The 27,423-nt window shown below is 38.3% G+C and overlaps 1 protein-coding gene across 4 annotated transcripts in view; it reads right to left on the reverse strand.

Moving 5' to 3' along the window:
- Positions 1 to 27,423, reverse strand: part of brinp3 (BMP/retinoic acid inducible neural specific 3) — a 352,906-nt gene that overhangs the window by 52,112 nt on the left and 273,371 nt on the right. For all 4 annotated transcript variants that reach the window (XM_062980749.1, XM_062980748.1, XM_062980750.1 and 1 more), the window contains 2 exons: positions 25,864 to 26,100; positions 4,446 to 4,668 (listed from right to left, as the gene is read on the reverse strand). In XM_062980749.1, the coding sequence (XP_062836819.1) occupies positions 4,446 to 4,668; positions 25,864 to 26,100 (460 nt within the window). The remainder of the gene's footprint in view (positions 1 to 4,445; positions 4,669 to 25,863; positions 26,101 to 27,423) is intronic.

A 27,423-nucleotide genomic window follows, 5' to 3' on the forward strand; every position in this document is an offset into this window, starting at 1 on the left:
CACACACGCACACTCTTAATGAAAAATAGCAGTACCAGGACCAGTATAACTGATAATACTGATAACACAGTAAACGGTGCAACAAGTATTTTAACTGGGAAGGGGGGATTTGACTGTTGAACTTTGTCCCTGGGAGGCCTGAGTTCAAATCCCTGGAAAGTTACCATACGTTATCACATTCCTGGGGAAAGGTAATGGCAAACCTCCTCTGAATAAATCTTGACAATAACATCTTCCCTAAGAGAAAGTCCACATAGGTAACAAGAATTTTGGGTTACTTTGAAACACTGTGTAACCATGATGCATATATTTATATTCAGGAATAATTATACCACAAAGCTCACAATGTGTAGCTGCACAAAGAGAGATTTTCGAGTCTTGGCAACACAGAATCAAGCCTGCATGGGATTCATCACTTTCCAATTTGGCTTCTATTGTCCATGAATTGCTTGTCATCACAGTCACATACTAACTGCAATTATTTCATGAGTATGAAAACCCAGGTGCATCATTAACTAGAGCATGTAAAGAGATTGATGAAAAGAAAAGCAACAGTAGTCTACAGTTCAGTTCAATGTACACTCAGGTGCTTCCACACGGTTCCAAAACCTGTGATGGATTTTAGATTAACCTGAGGCATTCAAACAATTTGCCTCAGGTTAATCCAGATTATTCCAGCATAAACCAGGACTTCCCAATTTATTCCAGATTTTAAAAAAACCCTAAAAAGATCTTGACCTTACTGCACGGTCTGCAGGGATTGACACTCGGGACTGTCTTTCGGGAGCCAATCCCCATTGCCATCCTGGTTCTTTGTGCTCTAAAATATTCAGACTTTGGGCGTATCTCCACTGTAGAATTAATGCAGTTTGACACCACGTTAACTGTCATAGTTTAGCGCTATGGGATCCTGGAAGATTTAGTTTTGTAAGCTCATTAGCCTTCTAAAGTGCCGTGGCTTCACCAGACTACAATTCCCATGATGTTATAGGATTGAGACACATCAGTTAAAGTGGTGTCAAACTGCATTAATTCTACAGTGGAGATGCACCCTTGTTGGCTAATGACATTGAGTTGAGATGGATAAAGTAAGCATAACATACTCTCAGATACTCTCATAAAAGCTGCATGATTTATACTGGGCATTTGGCACTTTCCTGATTTTCTAAAAAAAATATCTGCTTGATTGGAATTTATGGTCACCATAAGACAGCAATCTGTCCCTCTAGTGAATCACTGTAGATGTAGTGAATCATATTTTGCCTTGGCATCATTTCAGTGACTGTTCTATTTACTATGACTTCCCTCAGCTTCAAGAGATGCTGGATAGAATCCTAATGCAGCATAGTTGTAAAAAGAAGAGTGGATTGGTTGTTGGCTGCTGCCACTGCTTTTATATATCTATACCTATATTGTTGGAAAATGACCAGCTGAATCTGGGAAATCTGCAGTAGAGATAATTTAGGTGAAATGTAGTATCAATGATTTATGGTCCTTCCATCAATGAGTAAAACGCTTTTGGATGAGAGAAGCTATCACTTCATCATAATGCATTTTTAAAGTCACCTGTCATAACTTAAAAGCCATCACAGTTCCTTGCCTTAGAGATATCATATAATTAGAGAAATATATCTGGAATGTCTTACACCCTGAAATTATAGCAAGTATGTCCGGGAAAGATTCTATCTTGTTCTCGGATAATTTTTTTCTACAGACATCAGCAGCAGCAGCACTTGGCAACCATCATTATCACCATCATTATCATCATCTCATCTAGGCTGGGCCCCTTCTATGCTACTATATGTATTGATTTGTTTATTTATTTATTGTATTTATATACTGCTTTTCTCATCCCTGGGGGACTCAAAGTGGTTCACAATATAATCCATGGCAAAATTCAATGCCTTACATATATAAAACATCACATATCAAATTAGCCATATATAACAATAGATTAAAACCATTACAACTATATACAATTATAAATGACAATCAAAAACACAACATAAAACATTTAAGTCTTGCATTGACCCTGAGGTTATCTTAACTATTTCCATATTTCAATACTCCTATCATATATAAAATCCTTTGAACTGGATTATATGGCAGTGTAGGCTCATATAAACCAGTTCAAAGCAGATAATTGCCTTCCTCTGATTATCTGATTTGATAATCTGAATTATATTTCTGTGTAGAAAGGGCCTAAATTCAGTCCTAGAAAGCCATTACCACAACAAAGTAGACCCTTCTAATTTTACTGCCATGTAAAATCTAGAGTATATGCTTTGAACTGGATTATATGACAGTGTGGACTAATATAATCCAGTTCAAAGCAGGTAATCTGTATTTAATATGGTAGTGTGGAAGGGGCCTGAGACAATTTGTAGCAAATATTCAAGATCCAGTTTATTTTTGACCTTGATGATAGACAGTCCTAGTTACTTCTTTTTCCTTAAAGTGTTTATTTGGAGAATCAGAGTAGTGTAGTGGTTTGAGCATTGGATTGTAACTCTGGAGGCCAGGGTTAGAATTCCCACTCAGTTATGGAAACCCACTGGGTGACCTTGAACATGTCACACTCTCTCAGCTACAGAGGAAGGCAAAGGCACCTGTTAAGAAAAACCTATGATAAGTTCACCTTGGGGTTTCCAGAAGTTGGAAAGGCTTTGAATATACTCACCAGCACCATCAACCTTTATTTATTTTATTTACCTTCTTACACTTTTGGTTTATTAAGCATTTCACTCTACTTGTGCCAAGCAAGTGTATATACTATCTCCCAGAGACAGGAATTGTTTAGCTATATGTTATGCTCTTTCCTGTTTTGCATTCTGTGTGATCTTGTGCCCTGAAAACAATATTCATTTGATTTTTCAGTGCTTACTTGCACAATTCTATGCTTTTAAAAATCATGTCTTTATAGTACTACACAACCAAAATAGGTAGTACGAGTAGCAGTATTGTAGATATAATTTGCACCCCATCTTCTTCCTACTCTGAAACTCAAGAGAGTTTGCAAAGGTTTAAAAGAATCAGCTAAAATATAAATATCTATTTCCACTATCAATACATTTAAAAGCAGTTAAAAGCATAATCGTTAAAAGGACAGAAAAAACAATACAGTACAGTACATTATGAAAGTACTTTTTTGACTGGGGTCCCATCTATACTGCCATATAATCCAGTTTCTGAATCCAGATTATCTGCTTTCAACTGGATTATATGGCTGGGTCTACATTGCCCTATCTCTCAGGAATTCATCCCAGATTCTCTGTTTACCCCAGATTATCTGGCAGTGTTGACTCACATAATCCAGTTCAAAGCAGACAATGTAGATTCAGAAACTGGATCATATGACAGTGTAGATTCACCCTGAGCAGAATCAAAGGCAATTGAAGAAAAAGGTCTTCAAGTGACTACAAAAGGACAGGAGGGAAGGAAGTAAATGTTTCTGAGTTTGAGTACAGCACCAATAAGGCCATATCCTGTGTTCTTACTAGATGTATGTCTTGGGCCCCTTCTACACTGTCATATAATCCAGATTATCAAAGTAGATAATCCATATTATGTACTTTGAACTGGAATATATGAATCTACTCTGCCATTTAATCCAGTTCAAAGCACATAATTTGGATTTCACATGACAATGCAGAAGGGGTCTGGTGGTGGTGATATGAAGAGGAGGGCCTCCCCAGAATATTTCAAAGCACAGGCAATTTCATATGTGGAAAAGATATAAGTTGTTTATTTAAAAGGGGAATTACTGTTCCCAAGTACTTCTAGGAGAGAGAATTCACATTTGTCTGGGAGAGCTGAGGAGAGCCCACAGTTACAAAAAAAGACCTTAAGAGTTGCATGTAAATCTTCACTTTCCGTTTTGTTCTTACATCTAAAAACATATCATTTCAAAAGTTACCTTGCTAGGAAAGATTGTAAGATTGTTTTTATATTTATGGATGATTTTTATATTTTCCATTTGTCTCCCATTTGAAGGCAGACAATTTTGTCTTTTTCCCACCATCCAGGGGCACATTTAGCTATCATTTTGAGTTCAGTGTCAACGGTCGAGCAAATGACAGAATTCTGCTTTAAACATTTCTTGTATGATATAGCAACATCTCATTTGGCTGGCAAGGACACAGCAATTTGTGTCGTAATGATGCTGCATTCTATGGTCATACAGCATAGCCAGCTCTTCATTGGCTGTTTCAGCCACATGTCATTCAGATGAGAGAATTACACTGGAAGACGTTGTCATGGTTTTAAAACAGAGCAATATAACCTTGACAATAATTCCCGGGTGTTTATAATACTCCAAAATAATTGTAGTGTAGAGATCAGTACTGACTTGCTATACCATGTTCTCTCGACACCCTCTTTCTAACATTTTCAAAATCTATCCTCTACTGCCACACAGTTGGTTGCAATTTTTCTTTGTTTCTTACCTTTGCCTTGGCAAGCTGACGAGTGGCTGTTTATGGCACCTCTTACTAAGGCTAAAGAGCTTATGAACAATTCTCTGTGCCTTAAGGAACAGTTGTTTCATGCTGGTTTCCAGTTGCTCATAGCGGTGCTGGAAATTTGAATCCATTGTCCACAAATGCATTATGGCAGATGTGTTGAGGAAATAGTTCATGGGCATCCTTTTCATAAAGAACTTGAATTCATCTGCAAAATGGCAAAAGTCAACACTCTTTTAAGTTATGTTTCTGTGATCCTTTGTGCAGCAAAACAACACTTAGCTCCAGTTTAAGCTCATTTTTATCGCTTTAATTTGTCAGCATAATGGATGGCAGTACATGTATTGGCAAATGGAATACTGTTAATTTTGTACGTGGCATAAATATTAATGTAACATGAACTTTCCAAAAGTATCCCGCCTGACTTTCACTGCGGCACATTTGATAAATTGAGCACTGCTTTAATGGAAAGATTCCTAAACTTATTTTAATTAAATATTCAATCTTACATATACACACTAGGGAGTACCCAGTGAAATCATAGGGAGGTGCAACCCAATAATATTGGCCACTGTCCTACAGTGTGTTTGGGGCATAAAGGTCTGCAAATGTAGCTCTGCTTGCTGTTTTGCAAGGCAGCTGTCATATGCTAAAGACATTTTCTGAAGCTAGAAGAAGAGAAATGAGGTTGAAATTAATTTGGGATCTGGGGGATTGACGTTGTTTCTGTTATTCCAACTTCAGAACTACAGTATGGATGGGTACCTCCTTGAAACCTTTCCCCAGCCTATAAGCAGCTGTGGCAGCATTCCTAGGGTTTGTCAGATGTTTTGGTGAGGAATGCCACTTATCAAACTAAACCTGGGATGTTATTGTCCTTATTAATCAAGAAATCCCAACACTCCAATTCTGATATCTTGGCTCTACAGATAGGGAGAGTTATGGGGGATTAGAGTTTGGATTTTTGGACTTCTGTGATCAAATAGGAGTGTGTTCAGATAACTAAAAACAAATGTGCCAAAGTGGTTTTAAAGAAGAAAGTTATGGTCATACCATTCATGATGAAATAACAAATGAAGCATTTAGCATATATCATCTCATCTCACATTATTGAAAAAAGCAATACCCCATAATCAACATTTGGAAATGCCCTTTTGCTCTTAGATAACCAATTTTGTATCTGAGCTTTAGGAAGGCTCCTTTGGTCATTTTGCTATCTCTGGGGATATTTAAATAGTCACTTTTTATTTTAGAAACATAAAGCTACCAGTCATCTCCAACGTGTGTGGGGAGGAAGAGGGGAAAGGTAAATACAGTCTTTAAAATACCCTGAGATTTCAAATACTTTGAATTCAGTGAAATGTCATTTGCAGCTTTTTCAAAAATCCACATTTTGATACAAAAATAGCCTTGGGTGAATACTTTCCCTATATAATAAAAGGTTGTCTTATCTTCTCTCAGTATATCACTCTCACTCTTCTTCCCTTGGAATACTAGATGTGATTGAAGACATAATTCCTATATTTTCACTGTTATTGTTCTAGTCTAGTGCTTGGAGGTATTTATAAATTTCTTTTAAAGAGTAGAATAGGGCTTTTGTGTTTTGGTTTTAGTTCATTCATGAATAAAGCTTGCTGATTTCAATAATGCTGATGTATGAGGGATCTATATTTTCATATATCCAAATCTTGCCCATGACCTATTGAAAAAACTTTTGCTATCTATAACTATTTGCTCTAGGCTAGTATGCTCCATACAAATCTGAGGTGCTGTTTATAAGTGATAAGAAAGATCTTGCATTATATTCACTTGCTGCAATGAAAGTGCACCTAAGATGAGAATATTCTTGTCAGAAAGAGAGCTTGTTAACTCTTAATGAAATCATGTTCTGTATTCTTTTAAAATAAATACCATGTTGTATTCACAATAATGAGAGATAAGGCTACCAAGAAGTCACAGTGCCTTGCAAAGGGGAAAAAAACAAACTGAAAGTCAAAGAATGGGAAGAAAAGTGGTATTTGTCTCATATCTTAACCTGACATATTTCATGAGCCATGAAAGTGCAACAAAAGCTCTTGCAGTTCAAGGATTTTTTACATTTATTGTACTCTAATCAGCAAAATGCACATGCATTATTGGAATATGATTATGGGAAGAATCTGGGCTAGAAAGGAAGCTACCCAAGCCATAACTACCTATCAAATAGAGTTACCTTGGAAATGTTACCAAATTTGCAATACCATATTTATTCGAATCTAATGCTCACCTTTTTTTTTGCTAAATTATTTATTTATTTATTTATTTACATCATTTATATTCCGCCCTTCTCACGCCGAAGGGGACTCAGGGCGGATCACATTACACATATTAGGCAAACATTCAATGCCTTTTTAACACAGGACAAAGACAAACAAACATAGCTCCGAGCAGGCTTCGAACTTATGTCCTCCTGGTCAGTGACTCATTGCTCTCCCGTCTGCGCCACAGCCCCTTGCCAAAATTAGAGTACATATTAGATTCATGTAATATGGTAATCAGTGCTCAGCCAAAGCAAAATGGGAAGCTTCTTCAAGGGCTGCACCTACAGCTCCTATTTGGAGGATGTCATCTGTAATTTTATTGTCATTGCTCAATGGCATCAGCATTCTTTGTCAGAGAAGGCACAAGGTCTTGTGAAACTACAGCCCTTTAACTCCACAGCATTGAGTCACTGTTGTGGCTGATAGGAGAGATAACACCAAGAGCGATCCTTTTGTTGAGACTGAAAAGTCCAGGGTTTTTTTTCAGCGGAAGACTCTAGCATGGACTTTCATCCAAAAGCAAACCAGAGTGAGGATAAAGGTGTTGACATTGCCTTTTTATACATTTTCAAACAAAGAAACATGCTTCTACATACATCTCATCATCAGTACGTCACTTCACATGTCTACATACATGGGTATAAATATGCACGAATCAGCATTTTCCTATCTAAGCACTCTAACCAGCCTGTAGCAAGTTACAGATACCAAGAGAGATCTGTCAAGAGGCCTACTCTTGACCTGTCAAGAGGGAGGGAGAGAAGCGCACTCTCCCTCCATTAGTCGTACCTTGAACCAACTCGTACTGGAATGTATATATAACAGGGTGCCCTTCTCCTCCCTGTCCTGCCAGCTTGTGCATCCCTAAAAATCTAACACGCAGAGAGTCTGATTTTTCTACATTTCAATGCTTCTAATGTGCATACAATATATGTCTGAAAATCTACATTTTCCAATACTCCCTCATCATCAGGGCAGTTCAAGTGGATTCATTCTATAGCATAGATGCACACCAAGATTTTATTTTCCATTGCTGAAAGCTTTGAAATTTTAAAACTTTTGTTTTTAAAGAAGGAAATCTAAGCAGGCATCAACTGTAATGGCCATATTACAACGAGTTCACCTTTTGCAGCTGTGTATTACATTAGTCAGAAAATCCTTTCTCTTTTTTTGGTTTCAGGGTTTTCTAAATTGAAGCGCACACTAGATTCTATGGCTCCTTAGACTCGAGTAAATACAGGTACTAAAGTTTCTCTCTCTGATGAGACATCTGAAAAATTTCAATGGAAAAAGTCAAGAGCCTGCTGACAATTCTGTTACATGACCTTATTTTAACACAAACCACAGTTTTTGTTTGAAGATGAAACAGGAGACTTTGGTTTGTTATAATCCATGAAAGGAAGCATCATATTTCTTCCCTTCATGGGCAGGGAAAGGAGCAGACACATGAATACATAGAAGTGCACTCCCCTAACAACAAGCAATAGTTTGCTGTTAGTCCTGAATGTAGCCATTTTTGTCTACTTGATTCTTCTCTATGAATTCTTATGTCCCTGACTGGAAATCACTTGGACTTCAGGGAGTACAAGCTCCCAACCAAACCACATGTGTGATCTCAACTCTAGCAAGAATAAGAAGGAAATGGAATTAACTGCTAGAAACTGGCATAATTCACTTCAGAGTAACCTAGGATATCAACACCATAGGTGCAAAAACCTTTCACTGACCACTCCCTGCCAGATAGGAAAGAAGACTTTAGAATCTGATGTGTAAACAGGTCTTATCCAGAGTGTAGATTAATTCCTTTAAAGTTTGACATACAGGAGAGAAAATTTAGGGATCTGATCTGCAGCAGACTATTACTATCCAGAGTCTAGATAAATGTTCTGACATCTAACTAGATGTCTGCAAAAAGATTGTGTTTACACAGGATTATTTACACCAGCAAGGATAATTAATGCAAACCTAGTGCTTATTACTACAATGGGCTGTGTAATTAACAATATTCAATAATTGATTAGAACTCCAGTCACAGAATAACACAGTTCTGCATTCCACAGATTCTTCTACTGAAAATAAACTATTTTTGCATTTAGCAATTGATGGTAAATATAGCTCTGTGTAAAATGTACTTTACATTTATCCCTGTCAAAATCAGAATTTTAAAGCGCCCGCCTAGGCAGCAATTTACATGGTCTTGTCTGTCACTTTTGACAATACTCAGAAGACACCAGTGACATTTTTTGCCTTATTATTGTAGCCAAAGGACACTTACAGAAACCAAGTTTGAATAAATGATGAATAAACAGTGACAGGAAAAAAGAGGGTAGAGTGGGAAAATATTCCATCACAAATTATATTGTTTTCAGGTCTGTCAGTCAAGACATTGCATGCTAGCCTAGATGTTAAGATTTATAAATACCATTAAAGTGGGACCTGAAACAAAACATCATCTACCAACAGATGTTGCCCTACTCATTCTCCAGATACCAGCCATCTTCTCTCCAAGAATACATCATGCCTACATTCCTCTACACAACTTAAGGATTCCTTAAACATTCAGATTCATCCCTCTTGTTTCTCACCAGCTACATTTGGGTTCAATTTTAGCACCTACTACCAGGGCCGGCTCTAGGTATTTTTCAAGTGTAAGCGAACAGAATTTTGGCGCCCTCCCCAAGCGCTGGATAAGCGAAAATGTTGGATAATAAGGAGGGATTAAGGAAAAGCCTATTAAACATCAAACTACATTATGATTTTACAAATTAAGCACCCAAACATCACATTTTGCAACAAATCAACAGAAAAAGCAGTTCAATACATGGTAATGTTATGTAGGAATTACTATACAGTAGAGTCTCACTTATCCAACACTCGCTTATCCAACGTTCTGGATTATCCAACGCTTTTTTGTAGTCAGTGTTTTCAGTACATCATGATATTTTGGTGCCAAGTTCGTAAACACAGTAATTTCTACATAGCATTACTGTGTGTTCAACTACTTTTTCTGTCAAATTTGTGGTATAACATGATGTTTTGGTGCTTAATTTGTAAAAGCACAACCTAATTGAAGTTTAATAGGCTTTTCCTTAATCCCTCTTTATTATCCAACATATTCGCTTATCCAACATTCTGCCGGCCCATTTATGTTGGATAAGTGAGACTCTACTGTATTTGCGAATTGAGCACCAAACACTGAACTGGGATATAGGGCAGTGTGGACTCAGATAATCCAGTTCAAAGCAGATATTGTGGGTTATTCTGCCTTGATGTTCTGGGTTATATGGCTGTGTGGAAGGACCCTCAGGGCTCTTCCACACAGCCATATAACCCAGAATATCAAGGCAGATAATCCACATTATCTGCTTTGAACTGGATTATATATAAATTGGAAGAGACCTAGTTTTTACATACCTGGACAACTCAACAGCACCCCCGGGACCATGGCGCCCAACGCGGAGGTGTAATCGGCTTCCGCGTTGGACCGGGCCTGCCTACTACCTAAATACTTATTCATGAAAGATAACTTATACTGAATGGCCTTTGAGTGACAGGACTATTTAAATTTGTATACAGGTAGAATTAAAATATTTTAGACCCATGTTTTGTAATTTGGGCTTTATATTGTGCTTCAACATTGATTGGTAGCTATCATGAGCTCTTAAGAGAAAGGGCAAGCAATGAGTAATAAATGATAACCAACTTTAAAAGTCATTCTGTCATGGAGATTCACACAAATCGATCCTTTTCCAAGATCTCATTGACAGCAAAAGGAGTCATTGGTCAACATGTTAAAACACGTTTTTTAAAAATAATCTTTATTGAAAGTTTCTGAACCAGATATTAAGAAGTAGAGGAGGTTGAAAAGGGGGGCATTAGTTTGGGAAAGGGAAGGTAGGAAAAAATTGAAAAGTTTTAAAAAAGGGTGAGAAAAGGGGAAGGTGTGATAATGGGGGGGGGGGGAAGGGGGGATTTTTTTTTGCCTTCCAGTCTTCTTCTTTGCATTATTTTATATTTTTAATTCTCTTTATAATTTTTAAAACACATTTCGAGGCACTTTTGAACTAGAGTTGAGCTTACACATACAAGAGTTAAACATTTGATGGCTTATCTGTGCATATTTCATGTTGAGAACAGAAGGGGTGGGGGTAATGACATTCAGCCAAACAAACAAACCCACTGATTTTTTTTCAGACACACTCATACCTCAGGTTGCTGGGCGGGGGGGAGAGATATTACATGCATAATTTCACTTCTACTGTGTACAGTTTTAATAGTCACAGAGCCATTTAGTTTCAGATGAAATAAAACAACAGATGTTCATATCAGTATAAAGCAGTTTGAGATATGTTGAACGTGGCGTGATGCTTGAAGGGGGAACAAATCTCACCCTTCTCCAGATGAAAGACTAGATGATACATGGGCCATGTGATGATTGCCTTTTTTTCTGGATCATTTCTGGGTTCCCCATCTAAGCAACCATGTTGGAAGATGTGCCTTCCAGGGGATTTTGCTGCTATTTGTGCATTAGAGAGATCTATCAAGATATTAGTTCAAAAACTATTGCTCATTAGGGTTGTGCATGAAACCAGTTTCCTTTGGTACCTGCAACATCTCAGTCACATCCTGGAGCACATAATGGGAAGCCCACATCCGGTACAAAGAAGCCCCCAGTTGCACAATGGGTTAAACCCTTGTGCCAGCAGAGCTGCTAACCAACAGATTGGAAGATTGAATCTGGGGAGAGCAGGTGAGCTTCCTCTGTCAGCTCCAGCTCCCTATGCAGGGACATGAGAGAAGCCTCCCACAGGATGCTAAAAAATCAAACATCCAGGAATAACCTCAGTAATGTCCATGCAGATGACCAATTCTCTCACACCAGAAGTGACTTGCAGTTTCTCAAGTCACTCCTGACACTAAAAAACTGTTGCAGCCATCAATTGGGGTTCTAAATTTGCAACCCCCTTTCTTCAGAAGCTTTGCCCTCTGGTTAAGGAGAATACCCAAAACAAACTGTCTCTTTAATAAAGAAAAGATTTATATAAAGATATTTACAAATACCACAGAGTCCTTGGATTTTTCAGCTGCTTCCACACAATGAATAGTAAACAATAAAGTCCTTTATCTTCAGATAAAATGGTTCTTCAGACGTTGCAGCAACAATACACCTGCGGCAACTCCAACTTGGACAAATCAGCTCCAGCAACTCCAGCTCAGCATTCAAAGTTCAAACAGCCTCCAACCTCAAGCTTCAACCCTCCAACCTCGAGTAACATAATATACTTAGTCTCTATTAGTAGTACTCCATCTCTAACAGGTTGCTTGATTGTTGCTGGCCATACAGTGATTGGTCATGATTCTTACAATCGCTTACCCATTTTTACTTAAGAAATGACATAAAACTCTGAGAAAACCCCGGTACGAAAATTAGCTCAATACGAAAGTAAGTAGAAGCTGATCCTAGCTCCTCACCTGTTTTTCATGAGCAGGCTCCAATTGCACACACCTGCCTGGAGTAAACTTGCCTCCTTGCCTTGGAAATTGCATGTGGCATGTAGGTCCAGAAAGCAAGCATGCCTGCCTGCAGCTAAATGCCTCTTCTGGAGTAAGAGAACTTGCCTCCTTGCCTTGGAAATTGCATGTGACATGCATGTTCAGAAAACACGCATGCCTATCTGCCTGAAGCTGAGCACCTCTTATAGAGTAAGAATAAGAACTTGCCTCCTTGCCTTGGAAAGAGAACGTGGGCATGTCTGGTGTGCAGGCCCAGAAAGTGCATGCACCTGCTTGCAGCCGAGCATCTCTCCTCTAGAGTAGAAATAGGTAAGAAGCCTCCTTAAAGCGTGCACCTGCCTGCAGCTGAATGCTTCTCCTCTAGAATAAAACAGCTTCAATGCCTAAAAAGATGGGAAGGGGAACCTGGGAATCCTCTCCACCTCAATTAGCCAATAGAAAATGGATCTTTTGGCACCCCAGAGCAATAACAGATATTTGCCCTCCCAATTTCAAGGGGTTCCCAAAAAATGGATTGGGGGGCCCATTGAAAGCCAAGACACAAAATGGGGTAAGGTTTACCCCGAAAGCATAACCTTACTGCTCATATACTTGCCCATTTGCCTAGTTTCTGTTTTCCCTGTTCTCTCCCTTTGCCTCATTTTTTCCTTGTGTTTGCCAGGATCTAAGGAGAACACTCACTCCTGGGCTCTCCATTTCAAAATATGTTTTTGAAACTGGAATTATTTGTAGTCTCAAACCTTTTGACCAAAAGTTAGGATAGGCACTGTTTGTATAAATCTTGTGATAAGTAGAACATGTATTCCCTATTATAAATATGTTCTGATTCTTATGAAGTGATTTTTTAAAAAGTACATGCCCACCAATCAGGCTTGCAAATTAAACCTGTATTCTCCTTCCAATGCCCAGCATCTTAGAAAGTTAGGGGCACATATATGCACATGTGAATAGCCACACAGATTTGAGTGAAGATACCAAAATCACTTCAACAACTGACTAAATCACCTGGCTAAGTTTCCACCTGAAGTCTGAAGGTAATCAATTTTAAATGGATGAACCTCGTGCTCAGTCTGAAGATAGCAATGTCTACCCTTAATGATCAGATTTAATGAGATAAATAATATCTTCCTTAATTTATATCTGGGGATGTTAAAGAAAAACGTATTATGTAGATGTCACAATATATTCAAATGAATATAAGTACAAAGTCAGCTATCTTCAGTAAATAAAATTGCAGAACATTTTGAGCTTCTCAGAATGACCTTTAGGTGATATATTTTTTTTAAATGCAACACATTATCACACTTCTAGTTCTTAATTGTTTATACTGAGATCTCAGTAATGCTTTCTTCATCATTAGTAATAGAAATGAAGATAAATCCATCTTCTGGGTTGCAGAGTTCATATTCTATGGAATCACACATTTGTATCATGAATTGGAAATCCTTAACTCTTACAAATCAAAATAAATGCATTGTAATTATTAGAAAATGTAGGCTCAAACTGCAATCTGTAGGATGAAAGATATAATTCAAAATGGTATAAAGAACTTGTCTTTCATAAGTTTTGTCATTCCATAAAATATGCATTTATAATAAAACTTTATCAGGACTTGTACTTTTATCTTGCTTTACTGCCTCAATAGGTAAATTTCATTTTAGGACTTCAGAACATGCAGTTTCTACACACTTCTAAAAAGTTCATACATGAAGCCCATCATATGATGCAGACAGACTTCCAGCTGTTATCCATCAATGAATTGTGTCAGAAGTGTGGAGAAATGGGGGGAAATGAAGCTGGGGAGAAATTGTCTTCTGAGCTCCTGATGTGCCTGGGAATGAGAGAAAACACTTAAAAACACGTGGGATGGGATCTGTCAGATTCACTCATGTTGAATTGTTTCAGTGACATAGAAGAATGGGCTTTCTTAGGAATTGTGCCTTGGGTCTCCTCTAGAATAACAGGATTGTGGGAGAAAGTCAAGGAGCCCAGGAGTAGTGTCTATCTTAAGAACAGTGTCTTGGGTCTCCTCCAAGCAGATAGTTGAGGCAGAAGAAGGTGATCCTGTGTGATGGGGGTAAGTGGATTATTGTCTTCTTTAAAGACAGAATCCTATGCAAAGATGACAATTCTACACATTAGATGACTTCCCCCACTTTTGCCCCATTTTCCCCAGTTCCATCTTATGAAGTCCTAAGTGAATATGAATCATTTAATGTTTGAAAAAAACAAAGTGATGATAGTTTGTTTATACATTCCAGTGAACTTTAGTTGTTCATGATACATTGTTTAATTCGTCTAAGGACACAGAAAGTTGCTCTTAGATATTTACATGTTTTTAAAAACAACAAAAGATGTTAACTTGAAATTGATTTTTTCTTTCATAAAAGTGCAGTGAAGCTGAACTTTATACTTGGTTTCATAAACCATTTAATGTTTTAACTCCAACAGTTTACTATCTGTGGATTATATACATGAAGCACAGCCATAGATTTGCCCTAGTTTCGACAAGAACAAAAATGTGTTTATTGCATCTACAGTATATCCTGTGAAATTCTGTACATAATATATGGATTCTGCACATAATAACTGACACAAAGCAACAACCATTTTATGCTTGTTGACTTGATCTCACTTTAAAAATGGGACTGTGAAAAAACAATTTTTATTCTTATTGAGTTTTCAGTCTCCAATCAACGTTTTTATTCAGTGCTTTCCTCCAACCCACTCAAAATATCATGCTTATTTTGTGCATATTTTCCTCCATTTTTATTTTAATTTGTAGCATTTTTTGTATCTTGTAATGTATCTTTGCCCAATAGGCTTTGGCTTTTTTACAGGTCCACCAACAGTGGAAAAAAGTTCCCTCTTTCCCCCCGCATTTCCAACATTAGACATCCCCCCTTTTCTTCTCATCAATCAAACGAATTTTTTAAATTCTAGGTTTTTTTCCCATCCAGGTAAATTTAGATATCTCCTTGTTCCAATTTTTAAATTATTTGAGCATTCCTAATTATTGGTAGGTTTTGAAAAAGGAATAGCATTTTTGGAAGGATATTTATGGTTGTTATTTATGATTATTATTTAGGCTTTCTCTGCATCTGAAAAAATAGTTCTGAGTACTTTTCAGTCACAGATACATCACAGGAGCACCCCAAAAACATTTTTGCAGTCCAGATGGTTGGCTGCACAGTCAGTGCATTAGCAACAGTACCCTGTCATCCTCAGGACTGTCATAGACCTTTCACTAGCCAGAAGCAGGTCCCTGGCAAAGCATTGCTGCTGACATTGCTCTTGGTGAGGTCACAACAGGGTGCCCAGCCTCTAATGGAAGCTGATTTGATGGCAAACAACATCAAAGGCAGCAACACTATGACTGAAAGATCGAAAGAAAGACATTTTAACACTTATTGGAAATCCAGCTTTTTGGGAGTGGTATAAGAAAGGCAGTACAAAATGCCCATCACCACGTCAAACATAAGAGTTTGTGATCAGGTTTACAGGATATTATACACCAAGAAGACCAGCATGGTTTTATTATCTCTTTATTTCCCTCCTTCCACCTCTCAGCGTTATCAAAATAACTTTAAATATCTTAGCATACACATTTTTTTTATAATCAGTGGATTTGCCAGGTGCAGCATTAGCAGGTGGCCCTAAATGCTTTTAGAGATGAAAATGAAGTGATTAGATTTCAGATCATCGATTGGTGTTGCCTTCTATTTTATTATAGGATGGGAAAAATTTAAATTTTGGCTCAGTAAAGATATTATTTGTGTGACACCTGTTCACTTTGGTAGAATAGAGACAACTCCACAGGGATGGCTGAGGTGGAATCAGTCACTGAAACACTGATGGTTTAGTAGATACTTTTCCTCTTAATTGATTAAACTGCTTGACGACCACATGGGAGGCACATCAACACCCCTTTTAAAATAGCAAAGGAACCAGTGATTATATTATGAACTCTGAAAGTTCATATTTATGTGATTTTCTTGTTTATTTTCCCTTCAAACCACCTCTCTCCCTTTCTCGGGCAAATGAAGTGAGCTCTATTGATTAATGTCTTTTGTTGCAATGATTAAAAAGTACTCCAACTTGCCAGTGCATCTTCTGTGGACTTTTTTCACAAGGAGCCTTTCAATTAAGACTGTGAGGTTATGCCTGATCTGCATATGAATGAGACATCACTCCTAACTTAGGCACTGGCTCCTGTTCTACATGGAACGGTTACAAAATGTACTCAAAAACTATAAAAGGTACTGAACAACCAGGACAGTTAGTTCTCCCTCTAAGCATCATTCAGCATTTCTGAAAAACGTTGGATTTTCCCTTAGTTCTAAACAAAAGCCCTTAACACTGCAAGCCTTCTTTGCTAGTCTCCCATACATTTGAATAATGTGGAAGACACCAAAATTAAAATTGGATAGAGTAACTGTTAGAACTAAGAAAAATATAAATGAACACCTTCCATAGATTTAGAGTTTACTGGCTATCCTTCTCGAGAAATCACTGCTACAAGGTTTGGTTTTTTACATGACTTATCCAGAAATAAATCCCACTGAGCGTAATGGAGTTGAAATCTGGGCAGAAAAATGATGAAATGTTTGTGAGAAATAACCCCCAAGGTCCAGTACAGAATATATCCTTTGATACTCAAAAATCCCATCCCATCTCCAGGAGCAGTGGAAGCAATATTTTCATGTCTTCAGGCAGGTTTAGCCTCATTAGAGACTATTTGGAATAGGGTGTAAACCAGAAACCAGTTTCATTGTTCTTTTTTAAAAAAAAAAAATGGTCCCCACCAAGCCTAAAACTGTGCATAGCAAAATTACCCCCTTTTCTCCTGAGACTGCAGGGACTACGTTGAATGGAGAAAAGGTATTTAGACATATTTTTTTCAGGGTGGCAACACAATTATACCTACATATGTAACCCAAAGAACTTTGGCAATAGTCCTAGGACCTCATCACATTGAGGTCCTGAAGCCAGGGAACAGAAGGGGCATTCATTGGGCAATGGAGTAAATCTGGCAGAATGGGAACCCATTGTCCCACACCACCCCCTTCCCCATCCCTTGGGGGGAAGTGTCACCACCCATCTTCCTCCTGCACTTTCTACATTCTACATTATGAGACCACAGGAAGTCTCCCACTCTCAGGGCTCCGTCAAGGATGCTATCAACATGCAGCTAGGATGGAGCCACACCAGAAGTAGGCCTGTGATGGGCTGTGTCTGGCTCTGTGTTGAAAGCACCCTACAATGGAACCCAGATCTTGTGTGGTGAGGTCAGCAGTCCATTTCCATTAGAAAATGGATCACTGACATGTCCAACATAACACTCCTTCTCCTATCTTGGAAAATATTATGGGCCCTCAGATAGGATGTTTAAAAGGGATGGTGGTAAAGGAGGTGTTGCCACATGCCAAAGATGTGTTGTGTGTATTTCCTTTATTATTTTTATATCTGCATAGTAAATATAAGCAATACTGTTTTGAAAAGAATACTACGATATATTCAAATAATTCTGCTGCCTATAACAGAGCATGCTATTGTCTTAATCTGATGGTAAATTGTTTATCCTTCTCTCACTAACATATATGAGACGATGGAAATTTCTTGAAGGGAGGGATGTTAGGCAACTCTTTCTGGTAAATAAAAAGGAAGATTGTCCTTTGCAATAGTATGTTGCCTGAGAAAGACTCGTTTCAGTTCAGGAATTCTTGAAGGTTGTGCTAAGGATAGAAATTATTTCTTGCAGTGACTTGAATTGTTCATGGCTATATTTGGATTGGTGGTGTTCCCTTATTCGGTTGCAACTCTAGGCTCAAATATGATATATGCGAATAAGGGAAAAAATAAATCTCCTGCATATTGGAGAAGTAAGCACTGCTAGCAAATAGGCATGCCAACCATAAATACTTTGTGGCTGTTAGATGCTTCCATATGCTTCCTTTTCACTTCAGCTTGGTAAAGGACCAATCTTGAACCCGTATTCTGAAATGAGTGACTGAAAATATCAGAACCATTCTCTTCCACTGAGTAATAGGGAGGTTTTAATGAAAAAAACTTTAATAACACCCAAACGGGCCATGAAAGGAAAGAGAAATGCAAGAAGTCTTCTACCTCTAAATCCTTTGATATAATATTCAGTCAATGGCTGTAGCAAATTGTCTTTCCTAGTAGAACTTCCTTGTGAATTTTCTTTATTGCTTTAAATCCCATCAGCTTAGTCAAGCAGTTTTCAGCAAGAGAATGTTAATAATTCAATCTCTGTGAAGAAGTGAAAAAATAAAGAATGCAACAGGAGGAAAAAAGGTAAGCCTATAGAAATACAGAAACCTAGCCGGGCACATTGATAAAGATTAACAAAATTCAATAGGGATTTATTCTTAAGATAGTGCTTGGTTTCAGGTAAACCTCATATAGTCTGAATGGATTGGACAAAGGCCCATACCCAAAATAAAAATGTGCCAGTGTTCAACAGCAGGAAATTCATTCATTACTAAAGAATGACATGCTGTGTCCAGGGAATACAAGCATTCTGAGATAACTAACATGTAAAGGCAATTTTTTAATATATAAAAGGGATGCATTTTAAAATGGAGTTGTCCTGGGAGTCTGTGGGTCTGTAGTACTCTGTAATGGTCTGCTGCAATTTGTCAGTCCCAGATTTAGTATGAATGGTAAAGTCATCACACTGAGGTCAATAAGCTGGGCAATAACAGGGGGAGGGGGTTGTCATGGATCGTGGCAAAACTGGTTGGGTGTGTGGGGAACCTGCCGCCCTGCATTACCACTCGGCTTCCCCCCATTCTTCCCAATGAGAACTCGGGAGGCCTCCTTCAATTTTGCTCCTCCCTCTTATGACAGTTTCACCTCAGTTCAGGGATGGAGCCCCACCAGAAGTAGATCTACATTATCTAATTGTTAGGCTTCATCCCTGAACTGAGGTGAACTGAACTGTCATAGGATGAGCAATTTTGCCCATCTGTTGAGGTTGTATGTTGAGGAAAGAACTCTTCCTACACGCTACACTGAACCCCCCCCCCCCCCACCACCACCACACACACACACATATGATCGCAAAATTATCATAGGATTATGAATTTCCCTCCTAAGGTGTGCTGGACTTCAGCTTTGTTTGCCTTTAGGCAAATAATGACAGAATTTCAATTTTGCCAGACTATTTGAACTGACTTTTACAAATTCTAATGTAAATTGTCAGCCTGTCAAATTCTCTCCCAAAACATGGCATTGATTTAGGTTGTTTATATATCTTTTTGAGACATAGAAATTCTCAGGGGATTTAAAAAAGGATAGTTCTCTATCAAGTTCTTGGTAGTATGCAAGACACTTCCCTGGAACTCAGCATTCATGTTACCTATAGTGATTCATAGAATATATTTGCACCAATATATTAATAGGCACTGATTCAACTGCAGAATTTGCAGAAGGGCTTGATAAAATGCTTAGCCACTACATATTATGACAATAGACTATGGGTAGGGAATGTGTGGCCTAGTGACCACATAAGGGCCCACATAAGGCTGCTTTGTGTCTCCCTGGGGCCACAAGGACCAATTTTTAATTGTTTAGGCAGACTACCCAGTACCTACCCACTAGCAACACGTGGATTTTATGCATGAAGAACAATTTTGCAATTTGGGCAAATATTTAATTTCCACCTGATACTTTTTTTTATTCTAGCAGGAAGTAAATTTGAAGTTGACTTTCAGGTAAAAACCCTTTTTGGGGAGAGCAGGGAAGGGTGTTTTTTTGTATAATCGATTGTTTATTTTTAAAGGGTCTCTCTTGAAGGTATAATAGCCCAGAAGTCAAAAATAAGGCAAAACCATCCATGTTCCCTAGACAGTATTTGGGATGAAAATATATTTTGTGGGGAGCATAGAGATGTGGTCTTGTCTTGACCACACTTGCCCCTTTCAGGATCTCAGACCCCTAACAGTTGCCCAAACCTGCTCCAGATGGTGATTTGAGTAGAGTACTCCATATCTGAATGAGGCCTCAATATCTACCTGGATAGACCTGTAGTATGACCACATTGATATATGATAAATTCACTTTCAAACCCACTACAGTAGTCATCCATTTCCTTCTACATGATAACAGTATACTAAAAAAGAAGGAAGAGGAAAAATGATGTTATGGAACTATCCATAATCGAGATACCAAGTACCCTATTCCTTTCTGCTATTCTCAGATTCCCCTTCTCCAAAACAGCTAAACAACATTTTATGCCCATAGAATCACAGAGTGGAATACACAATTAAAGGCAACCCGAAAGACGTCCATCCAACAACAAGCATGGTTCAATGCCACATTTAGTTCTAATTGGTCATTTTTGAGGGGAGGGGTTCCGGCAGTTTTCTCTAAACTTTTCTTAACATTTGTAAATGATAGTGCCTCCCCATGTCTGTTGATGCTTCCTATTTGCACGTGATTCTTACTGTTTTGTAGAGTTGATTCAATGTAGAGAACATATAGAACTGAGATAGCTGTTAGTGTATATGATATCTGCACAGCTTGAGAAAGGGAGTTAAACACATTTTTATAAGGCTGTTTTTCAACCACTATTTTGATGAATCAACTTTTTTTTCTAAAAGCACTGCTGTTCCTTAAAACATTTTCCAATATCTCATCAAGGGAAAAAATAAGTGTTTTAATTCCACTGGGGTCCTTGAGACACTAATGAAGCCTGCTAATTTAGGGTGAACAGAATCAGTATGGATTTTTGATCAAACAGCTGTTAATTTTGCAAAGGAAATAACTAAATTCGAAGGCTACAAGATATGGCTGTGTGAAGAAGATAACGATAAGAAGCAAGCAGATGGATCTGAGCAAACAGTCTAAAAGAGCTCCAATTTCAGTTCAGTGAGGTGAGAACAGAATAATTTACATTTTCCCAAAGACATGGCAGGGATTTAATTATGCTAGGAAATGTGCTGCTCAGTGAAAACCAGAGAAAGACAACCAAACTGATTTTGAAATGTATTATGGGACTTTTTTTCCAGATGTGGCTGTCAATTTCAGCTTTTGCTATGCAGGCATGAGAAGCAATGAAGGCTTGAATACACAGAAGAGCTTTCAAACACATACCAATCTTCCCTCATATTCAAAATGCATTCAAAACTTCATTACAGTTGCATTTTTCAATAAAGCAGGCCTGGGAAACTATAGCATTCAGTGTAATTTCAAAAGTAATCTAAAAGTAACCATTTCACACCTATGGCAATAACAAAGTTTACCTCCATCTTGGGGGAAGAAGGGAAGAAAAGGATCCTTGTGCCAAGACAGAAAGAACAGAGGGGCACTAAAAAAGGAGTGAGAGTTCTTCTATATTAACCTAAAACCCGAGAGCAAGCAAGTTAAAATAATCCTTCTCAGGTTTCAGTTCCCAACCCCAACCCAAACCCCAGGCTTTCCTGTGAAGGGTGTCTAGATGGCTTCCAGTCTGCCTCCAGCCCCCCATTTTCCCCAAATAACTTACCAGAGGTGCCTGCAGGCAGCACCGCCCCCTCTGTACAGGACTCCTGATGCAAGAAAATTGCCCACCAGGAGGTGGGGGGAGGAGTGATTTCCCGAAACCACCTGATGTCCTTTTCTTGGGTCAGGAACCCTGTACAGAGAGGCCTGTGCTGCCCACAAACCCTTCCAATAAGTTATATGGGGGAAAAGGGAGGCTAGAGAAGAAGAGGTCAGTGCCCTCCCATTCCTTCAGGCTCCAAGAGCCCAAAGAACTGGGATAGCTGTGGGGATTAACCCCAGGGACGGCAGAAGCAGTCTCTGAAGTCAATCCCTACATGGCCCACACTTGAAAAGATCCAGAACTTACCTAAAGGTCCAAATCTTTCCCGGTGTTTAATTAATGCATAGTAAACTTGGAAAACCAAGTTTACTCTGCATTAATTTGCTTTTACCTGAGGAGTCATTTGGACATGATTTGAGAAGATGGTCTTCCAATGAAACCATCTTTTCAAGTCAAAATGATACAGCAGCTCAAACATACTAAAAATACCAAAAAGTACAAGGTTGAATTCAGAAGACAACTGCTGAGCCAATCAGCCAATAAAGTATCACAGATAAAAACAACAGTTATTCCTTCTCTCATATCTGAACTACCAAAATAAAATAAAAGTAATGACATCTGGACACCAGTGCCTCTTCTTTTTTTTCTTTTTGAAAAGCTCTAACACCTTTCTCACATCACAGAACTCTCAGCAGTTCACTATAATGTGAGAGCAATAGACAATTACCCAATAAAAAGGGGCCATGAGTGGATTTTTATCTAAGGGCAAAATCTCTCTTTCAACCCTTTATCAAATACTTTATGTATCTTTGGTGAGGGTTTGACAAACAAAAAAGACTTGGAAAGTGAGCGCATGACAAGTTCCCTTAGAGGCAAATCACATAGCCATAAAGGTCATAATAGCCTAATGCAGTTAAGCTAGCATGGTATTTAAAGGTTGCTCCCCTCAAGATGTGAGTCTGGAAAGGGCAAAATGGAAACAGCAGGTGGAGAGACCTTCATTCAGCAGGGGATTGGTGTGGACTAACAACAATGACTTTGAGCGGTCAAATCCTGCTTGCCCTGACCTCTACTTATTTCATAGGATCATCTTGTGATATTTCTATGTACCTCAGTACGACTTTCTTTTAAGAAGTAGGTCTCAAGTTACAACAGGCATTGTAAAAGGTAAAAGAAGTTTTTTTGAAAAGACTTGTGAGTCCCAGAACAGTATGTGTATGTAAGCATCTGGAGACATCCAAGGCAAGAATAAGATGTATCTTGATGCCATGGGTATATTGAGCAATGCACAGGTGGGAAATAGTCCAAGTGTTTGCTATATACCATATTTTAAAATAAGAACTACACACTCAAACATGTATATTGGCAAGGTTTTATCTGATTCTCAAGTCTCCAATAACAAATAAAAATACAAAGGAATTAAAATGCACAGAGAAAATAAACATGGTTCCTAAATAAAATAATTAGTGGATTTTGTGGCTGGAATTCCATACATGGTATACACAAAAGAACTGTAGCTGAATGTTAAGTCAGCTGCCTAGACCTCATAGGGATACATGCTGGTAGAGAAGTGTGACCATCTCTTCAAGAAAGACTTAAAATGGAGTTTGCAAACACAGAAAGGATGAAGTCAAGATACATCACTATCTAACATGGCCACATATTTTTACAAGCAGATAATGCCAATCATGTGATGCAAAAGTTTCCATACATCTCTAGACAAAATGTGTGTATCCAGCTTTTAACTGGCCAATGTATTCCCCTCCCCTAAAAATACTTTGTGCCATGTAGGTGCAGTCATTGTAGCTGATGAGAAAACTTCCCTCACAAGCTATGGCTGTAAAAGTGTATGACGCTCCCTCCCCAATATCCCTTGCAAAAATACACCCATAAGCTTATGCAAAACTTCAGCATTTCTGAATAAAACAAGCACAAACCAACTAAAGTGACATTGCCTGTTTGTGTTTCCCTTAAAGCCTGTCTTCCTGGATGATTGGGAATTAACATCACTGTGATTGGGAATTAACATGCTGTGATTGTCTGTAGGAATGCAGCTAACTTGTGACGAGTCATTCCATCTCCTCCCCCAGCAATTAAATGGCCTTGGGAAAGAGTGTAGCCAAGTTGAAAACAGGCAGAATGAACCTTTAGGGAGATAGGAGGTTGTGTAGCTATAACTGACGGAGTTTAAGCTCTGTCTGAGTATTGCAGGATTTCAGCTTATGTGTAAAAGGAATTGTGAGCTTGTTTTTGATGCTGATAACAGATTCCTGGACCATGAAAATCAAGTGTCTAGTGAGTTAACCCAGAAGGGTATCATAATCAATGGCATTGAAAGCTACTGAGAGATCCTGAAGATTCAGTAGAAACACACTTCCCCTGTCCAGTTCCTGCAACCGAAGCTGTCGCCATTCCGTAATCAGGTCTGAAATTATCTGAAATGCATCTAGATAAAACACCTCATCCAGGAACCCATGAAGTTGTGAAGCCACCAACCACTCCATATTTTGGGATTTTGGAGACAGGCCTATAACAGGAACCAGTCAATTTCCCCTCCCAAGAGACATCTTACAACTGTCTCCTTCAGATGAGTTAAGAACCTTCTTTGTTGGAAAAATTAATAAATCAGTTCCCTTGCCTTATGAGCTAGTTCCCCTCTGGCCTGTTTAATAACACAGAAAGGGTAAGTGTCTAGTACATACATGGCAGCTCTCACTTCTCCAAGGATCCTGTCTATAACCTCAGGCTGCACAAATGGAACAGTGTCCATAAATACTGGACAAGAAGGGACCACCCTCATGATGGTTAGAACAGGAACAATTCAATTGGAGATTCAATTAAAGTGCCCGTAAGCTTGATATGTCTTTCTGATTTCTGTAATTCTCTGTAATCTTGGATAAATGCCATTCCCTCCTTAGCACTATAGCTCAGATAATGTTTTAAGCACTATCAAGACACATTTGGAAGGCATTCAACTGTTCCTTTCAGACTCTCAAATTCCACGTGGCAGCTGCTTTCTCTATGCATAATGCTCCTTGCAAGATAGACTTCCATCTCTACCCCAAGAACAAGGAATGTTTAGGGGCTGTAGACCACATTGGAATATGTTCATGCAGCACAATCTGTAAGTTACAAAGAGAATTGCTCCCTGGGATATTTTAGGCCACAAAAGACTTCTATTCCATGGGCCTAAAATGGACTGGGGAGCAATGTCCAGGAGAGGGTATAAATGTGGTTGTAGTAATCCCATGTTTCCCAAGAACATCAGACCATTTGTGTGTGTTTTTTTTTAAAAAAAAAAAATAATGAATGAATTTTTGGGGGACTGGGACCTAAAAATATCCAAAAGATGTTTTCTTAATGTTTTCTTTTATGCTTCCTTATCTTTCAACACTCTTCCACATCCCTAGTCTTTATTAAGGAAGCCGTTTCATGCAACCAATTTAGTTTTCCTATTTGTATTCAAAGCTAGCATTCAGCCGTCCCTTCCGATCTCATCTTTCCTTGCACACTATTCCCTAATTTCACTTCTTCTCACAGTTTCTGCATATTGTCCTATCCTTTTTCTTGTTATTCAGCAAGTCTGTTTAGTAGCCATCACTACTCTGTTGTTCAATGAAAATATCAAAACAACAAAGAAATTGTAAAAATTGTTCTCAAAAATGTGCTGCTAGTATAGTTCAAGAAATCCCAGTAAAAACTATTCACAAAACCCTCAACTACTTGTGGTATCACATAATTCACAAAGCATTTTTCCAGGATTTCACCAGGGAATCAGAAATACAGCTACAGGGACGAAGGTCAGATTCTGGATAGACTAGGATCTGCTTGAAGTGGGTCCAAGATGACATGACATGTAAGATTGTATGTCTAGCAAATACATGTGAGATTTTTTAAAATCACTATTTATAACCAATATGTTGTCCCCATGCATATCTCACTGGCATGTATGGGACTTTCCACTGGATCCAATCAAGAGAAGCATTATAAAGTGACAGAACAAATATTAACATAATGATGTATGATGAAAATATCTCACCTGAATCTTCAAACTCATTATTGTAAGTATTCCAGGTCTCACTTATGCGAAGTAGGCTCTCCTCCATAGCTTGAATATCCATATATGGACAGTTGCATTCTGGGAATTTGGAACCACACTGACACCAACAATCGTTGTCCTTGCAGATGAATTCCCCTTCTGAATTACAAGCAATGTAGCTCAGAGCTGCCTGCACAAACCGCTCTTGCAAATATTCAGGCAGGATAAGTTGAAGACCTTAATGAAGGGTGAAGAAAGTAGAAAAGAAATATTCTGTCTTACTAAGTACGATGATTACTTTAGAACAATTACTACAATCTTCACTGAAATCAATACATAAATAAGTTTGTCAATTATATTCACATATGTCACTAGCCCACAGATTTTTAATGGTTCACAACAACAGTTTCATAATTTGCAATATATAGATAGCAAGCCAAGAGAAAAGAAAAAATAGATATTTTTTAATTTTGTTGTGTTGCATGCTTATAATGATCAGAAAATAACTGTAATGCCAATTTTAAATGAACAGAAATATATATTAGCAACTGTTTAGAAACTATTATATTTAACATAATGGCTAAGATCCTGCACTATGGAGGCACTATAATTGTTTCTCATCACACTAAGGTCCTGAATCTGGGGGAATGTGGGGGCATGGAGCAGCAGGGCAAATCTGGCGGGCAGTGTGGGAACCATAGCATTGCACACCGCATCCCCACATAACCCCCTTCCTATCCCATGGGGGGGGAAGCACTGCCACCCGGCTTTCTCCTGTGCTTTCCCCATTCTATTGAGTGAGAACATGGGAAGCCTCCTGTGTTCCTACGGCTCTGTTTTAGGATGGTTCCAGCACAGTTCATGAATCGAGCCCCACCGGAAGTAGCTGTGTGTCATCTGATGGGGTCCGGCAAGCTCCATCCATGAATTATACTTGATGGGTAAGAAAGCCCATGTGATGAAGTCGTAAGCCTCTCCTATCACTTCTAAATGTCTTGGCAGATTGTGCTATTATACTATATCTAGCTATAGGAATATAGCCAGATGCTTCTATGATGCACTCTGCTCTCTAAATTGTAATGGTCAGGAACTTCTGTAGCTAAAATATGAAGTGCATGATTAATTGTGGTTATTGTGTGGGGTTAGAAAAGAATCCTAGTATCTGCAACAACCAAAAAAGTGATTTCAAATGTTGTATATTGAATTTAACATCACTGTATTAAACGAATACTGAATGTAATCTGATTTTGTCCTTTTTCTCTCTTTTTAAAGAGATGCTTTAACATTAACCTATTCTACCTATACTGAAAGGAAAATATGGAATACCTTATCTTTACTCATTCCTGGCAATAGTACAATTAAAACATACTGGATAACATTGACTTTCACACACTTTTATGTTGTTGATATCACAACCATGTCTTGAAAATACAGTCTCTTGTTACAAAAAGAACTTGAGTCGTGCAAAGACCTTTTCATTATCCAGGTGCTTTTGTTTCACAGTTAGATAAACACTCTACTTTTGATAGATGAAGACTTTCTTACAATTTATAACAGCAT

The sequence above is a fragment of the Anolis carolinensis genome, chromosome 4 (genome assembly GCF_035594765.1).
Source record: "Anolis carolinensis isolate JA03-04 chromosome 4, rAnoCar3.1.pri, whole genome shotgun sequence".
In the NCBI taxonomy this organism is placed as follows: domain Eukaryota; kingdom Metazoa; phylum Chordata; class Lepidosauria; order Squamata; family Dactyloidae; genus Anolis; species Anolis carolinensis.